Raw genomic sequence first — 6,000 nt, 5'->3', positions numbered from 1 at the left:
GCCTTTATTCTTAGCATTACAAAAAGACTTTTAATAGGGAACATACTCGTAAGCGTGAGAGGCAAGTGCATATCCATTAGAGAAAACCATAACATAGCATTAAGAGATGTAAGTGGAAAAATGCTCATTAAATATGGAGGACAAAGCGACAATCACTAGACTACTGGTGTGGAACTTTTATAACATGAATTATATGAATTGTATGGAGCAATTATGATATTAGTGAGGCTTTTATTTTAACGTTCCATCTAATTTTAATTGAGATACTTGGTTTTCGCCAGAGCTGTTTTATTCCTTTTGCACATTGCAGTAGCAATAGTAATTATCCGCCTCTATTTTAAAATGCTGAATGTGCACATTAAAATTTTCAGATCCATGTTAGAAGACTTCTTACAAAAAGCAAGTAGGTAACAAAAATGAAATCAGAATTTGTTCCTGGAATCTGAAAAATAACAGTCGGAATATATAAAACAATATAGATGAATCATTACCACCAAAATGTCAAGCATTGAATGCCACCAAGGAAGGGGTTCCATTTAAATGTCATACTGGTGATTGCTGCAATAAACAGAGCGTTTTCCTGTGTTTCCAGAAGTGGTAGAATAATTGACGCTACATTTCAATTGGCATTCATAATTGTTCCACCTGATGGACCATAGAACATTCCCTTCCGTTCCAGGGAATTCTAAGGAGTGGAAGATCTAAGAGAGGGAAATACTACAACCTACTTCCTCTTTCACAATAAGCAGGATAGTTTGCTGTCTAGCTCACCATTTTGGCTATATTGGCTACATATGAAATAATTTACGAGTATTTACAGACCAATTTTTTTTGAATATACATTTAGGTGTTTTAAGACCTTAACAGTTTGACAGTTCCAAACAGTGGGATGCAAGAAGCATGTACATGCGATGACACAGTACAAGAATACAGCAGAAGCTTTTCGCTAAGGAAATTTCTTATGAAGCCATACCATGAGAATCTATAACGTCCTTCCTGCCTGAACTTCAAAATTTACTTACAAATCTCTGATGACCAAAGCACATGTACGTTATTCTTCCCTTTTGTAGATCATACTGAAAACACATTATGATGCCAGAATGATTCCATACGAGGCTCTGTAAGATCAAGTGATTCTCCCTCTAATGATCTGCGAGCTGGATTATCTGTAGTTGATGAAGAGAAACTTTTCAAATAGTCTGAAGCTGACCACGATGACGTTCCGTTTGAAATATCGAGTTTTGGCTCTTCTTGGGAAGCTAGAATTTCCTCGAGGCCCAAAAGTATGGTGTGCCTTCCTGTCCATTTCGGAGAACAGCACATTTTCTGAATTTCAGGTTCAAAGGTTGAGCCACTCATCACATTCCCTGTATGAACTTGTTTTGATGGCATTACGCTTTCATCCAAGTCAAGGTCCTCTTCCCTACTGAAGTTGTAGTTACAGAAATCAGGATTCCATGACATAGAAAAGGGGATCTGCACACAGGGACATTATAATTTAATATAAAATTAGAAAGGAGGAACAACGGGCATCTTGAAGTAGTTTCTGTTTGATAGAGAAGGCATAACATGATTACAGACTCCCTGAAACAAATCAAGATAAATGCAATTTAGTCAATGATCATTCAATTGCAAAAGGGAATACTTTAACTACAAAAATGTGTCTTTTCCTCAATGTGTTTTGTTACCTTTGAGGTTCTCACTTGGTGTAAAAGTCCCTAAGCACAAGTTGTGAGACCCCAAGGGCAACTTAGACAAGCTACCCACTGTCACCTTAGTAGCCTTGCCTTTCTCTATTTAGGCTCTATGGACTCTAGCCTAGGGGGGAATCTCTATGGTTAACTAAGTTGAAGACGTCGTAAATAAAGTGGGAGAAAAGGAACTTAGAAAACTTAAATATTTTTGGTGCTCTATATTTTTTGGTGGTGATGAAAGGGAAGACCAGTGCCTTATTTCGTTTGGGCTATGGGGTCAAGCATACAACTTTAGAAAACTATTCTTATGAAGGATTAGGAGTTGGTTGACAATCAAATTCATGTAACAACAACAACCCTAATTTAACAACTACAGATCATAAATTTGAAAGAGTAGAAGGTCTATGAAAACATCCACTTTCAAGACAACACAAGGGTGTCTCTGCCTAATGATTCTAATTAGTGCAATAACTCTACCAATGTCAAAAGTATAAATTTTGTCAATTTAAGACAAAGGAAACAAATAAGATAAGGAGTAGGATCTATCATACATAACCTCTTCCAATGTAGCAAGATTGCTACTCTATAGCCCTGGAGTTGACTTTTGCATCCACAAATTTGCAACATTAGCTACCAATAATGCACCAAGAACAATTTGCCTCACTTTCAACAAAATGGCAAAACCATCTCACAATAGCTTGACAAAGATAGAAGCAATTATTCCAAAGCTTGGTAGCACTTTCAACTCACATCTTTACAAATAGAGAGCAAACCACTATATATGTTTCAACTCTCTCATTTTACAATAACCAAGTATTAGTTTTTCAAGATCGATTTTTCCTCCAAGGAATTATTATTAATCACCCTCTCAACAACTTCCTTACTAAAAGTAGCAATGAATTGTTGAGATCCATATTTTTCATATTTTTCTCCAAGAATATATAATAAATATCCAAAGAAAACAATATATAATAAATATCCAAAGAAAACAATCATTGAGATCCACATTTTTCTCTAAGAATATACAATAAAATATTCAAAGAAAACAATTAAGTAACTAACTCCAGTACACAAGTCAAACAATAGTAAAATAATGTGGTTATTTAGTAGCCATCTCCAAGAACAAACCTAGAGAGTAGGACACCTTCTTTAGATGAGGGATTGACCATATAACCAAGTTCAAAAATAGTAAATGACTTGCCATAAGTGTGCCCTTCAAGAGAAAGATCTCAGTGTGAACCAAATCTCAAGATAGTGGGTTGTCTCAACAAGATAGCATGGGAATGGGTGCAAAACAACCTCCTCATGTGGAAATCCTCATTATGAAAAAAAGTGCAAAGAGTCATCAAAATATGGAGCGCTCTAGAGGAGTGTGCCACAAGTCATCCAAGCTCAAGCTCCAAAGTGTGCCTACCTTCAAAATATGTGCAATGGCCCCTCCAAATGGTACATATGGTTCTAAAATGTAACAATTCTCCATAAATCAAGAGAAGTAAAGTGGATTTCATAGGAGGTTGACTAGAATAGAATACACACCATGAATTAAGTGTTAGGTCAACACAAACCACATTATCCTCCACATACATGGAACGACCTGTCTCTAATGATAGAATAATTTCAATCCACGAGAAATGGCTCCACATCTGTGCAAGTAGGGGAGTGGTCTATGAAAGTGAAGTACACATCCATCATAAAGTGCGACCTCAACATCAAAATAGAACAATGTAACCGATCACTCTAGAAATGGAGTACAATTGTGTAGCAAGGAGTGGTTCAATGCCTCTAACCATAGCATGTAAACTTGAAGAATCATGAAGTGTTGCAGCACTCTATAAAAGCAATTGTCTAACTAAAAAAACACCACCATAGGATCATGATAGACACCTCAAACTTTAGGGATATATCACCAAGAGGTACAATGTCATCAACCCTCATCCATAGGTTGAAACTTGAAAGCACTTGAACCATATGTAAAATACCAATTGACATGCTATTGTTCATCAAAATTGAGGCATATCCACTAAATAAAGAGATATCAACATGCAAGAAACCTGAGACAACTCTCCCACAATGCCCAATGCACAAGCTACAAAGCCAAAGGCATAGTCACAATACCCTAGGCAATGTCACAACACCCAATGTAGGGGTCACAAGGACAAAGGCAAATGGCTTCTCAAAATCTCATGGAAATGTATGCCAAGTTGTTATAAACACATCCTTGTATCAAGGAGACCTCAAAATACATGCCATGAGGCTCAATCTCCAAGAATACCATCATCAAACTATGTGCCAAATAAAGGATAAGTGGAATGCTCCTCAAAGATCACGATCTAATTGTGATCGAGTGCCAAAACCATGCCAATTCAACAAGCTCAAGAGTCCTCATGAGATCTATGTAGCAATGGGTGAGTGTCCTAGTCCACATCATTATAAAGTGTTCTAGGTCATGAGCCAAGGCACATAAACAAGTGTGCTCATGGCATAAGCCTCCAACCAAGTCAACACGGGGCAAATAACCATCAGGAGGACTAGGAGTACATAAAATACACATCAAGGAGGGAAGAGCTTCACTAATAGTTATAGCCAAGATCATGAGAGAGTGCTCCAAGTGTCAAAAATATCCATGTCATCTTGGGCACTCCTCCATAGGAGTCATACCCCACATACAATATGAATGCAATACCATGATGCCGAGATGCAGTATCATCACCAAATAAGTTGATTCATCCAAGAAAAGGCATGCAAATAAATGGTCCATCACTCATGACTATCCAAGATATTCTCAAGCATCCCTTCCAAGCAAGATGTGAAGGTGCATACCCCGTATCCATCCAAAACTTCGTAGGTGTCATGTTGAAAATCATATCTTGTGATGAAAATCACAAGATTTATCCTTGTAAGTTGTGACATATGGGGTATAACATGTTTTACAAGAATGTTTTTTTGTTTCATACAGGAAAAAATGAATGATTGGGCAAAGATGTACAAAACACACTACAGGAATGATTACTCGCATCATTTATATAACTATAAGAAGAAGTGAAGATAGCAAGGAGGATGAACTTTTAAGTGGTATAAGGGATTTGAATACACGGGAAATAGGTCAAATGTTAAGCAAGGTGAGTAAAGAAAAACTGGTATGCTACACCTCATATTGTATGAGGTTCCAAATTCTGATTTTCATCACATTGATGGAGATTTGATGCTGGTTCCTTGGAGCTTTTGGATTGACTTGAGGGGGGGGAGGGGAGGTCATCTTCATGGAGCCCTCTCTCTTCATGGAATTATATCATTTGATATAGATCTTTGGTTGGGGGAGTCTCACTTCTCCCTAATTGGATGATCATTGTGCTTGTTGCTTGGTGGTCTTCTCGCATGCTTGCCTTATGGATCATCCCTTGGTTACATTTTTGATGGATGTCGAACAACCTATCTTATTATGGTGGTTTGGTATATATGCTTATCTTGGATACGGATGATGGTTCTAGCCCCCCATGGGGTTAGATGATGGTGTTAAGAGGTAAATGTTTTATGATGTTGCTGATATTTCATAATGACTTGGTGTCTTGTTGTATAATGTTGGTGTCAATGGGGGAGGTGTTATATATTATCCTTATATATGTTGGATGTGTGACTGAGAACATGCTTGACGTCAAATGGGTTACTCTCTTTTATGATGTCCCTTTCTCTTATGATGTTGCTATGGGGGATGATTCATGTTTCCTTTGTTAGATTTTCCTAGGTGAATTTCTTTTTCTATCGTTCATGAACCTTGAAGATTGGTGACCACTACGTCCACAAAATATTTGCACCAGGCAGATCCACCCGAAGGGATCACTTCTTGCCTGCTCAATCACAGAGCTTGACCCTGAGAGTGTCGAGAGAATTGAACCCATGACCTCTCAATCACAAAGGGGCTTTAATGACAAGGACTCAACCAACTGAGCTAACCATTGGGGCTATTTTCCTAGGTGACTTAACTTTGTGATGTAACATTTGCTAGACATCATCTAGGGTGGAATGTGTTTCATGATGTTAGTATCCTCATTGATATGCTATTCCTTAAGTTCGAGTTAGAGAAGGGGTATGGAATTATGATTTGATGGTGATCTAACCTTTTCCTAAGGTTTGATAGTGATTTTGATTTAATAATCCCTCGATGGTGGTGCATTTTAGGTTGGACTTTATTTCTCGAAAGTACCCTGATAGAACGTGGAGAGAGCATCCCACATCTGCTTGGCTATATCTTTGCCAGCTATATGTGAGACAACATGATCCTTGACTCCATCTAGGATCAACTGCTCGC

General features: G+C 37.8%; 1 protein-coding gene across 8 annotated transcripts in view; it reads right to left on the bottom strand.

Annotated features, from left to right (window-relative positions):
• Positions 1–387: 387 nt before the first annotated feature.
• Positions 388–6,000, bottom strand: part of LOC149225260 (receptor-like serine/threonine-protein kinase ALE2) — a 390,048-nt gene continuing 384,435 nt past the window's right edge. For all 8 annotated transcript variants that reach the window (XM_089377022.1, XM_089377021.1, XM_089377023.1 and 5 more), the window contains one exon: positions 388–1,476. In XM_089377022.1, coding sequence (XP_089233148.1) covers positions 1,072–1,476 — 405 coding nt within the window. In that variant the 3' untranslated portion in view covers positions 388–1,071. The remainder of the gene's footprint in view (positions 1,477–6,000) is intronic.

Source organism: Pinus tabuliformis, chromosome J, assembly GCF_031772625.1.
Source record: "Pinus tabuliformis cultivar Carrire ecotype Pingquan chromosome J, CPIR1, whole genome shotgun sequence".
NCBI lineage: Eukaryota > Viridiplantae > Streptophyta > Pinopsida > Pinales > Pinaceae > Pinus > Pinus tabuliformis.
The sequence above is the reverse complement of the archived record's forward strand: the minus strand, read 5'-3'. Positions and strand labels throughout refer to the sequence as shown.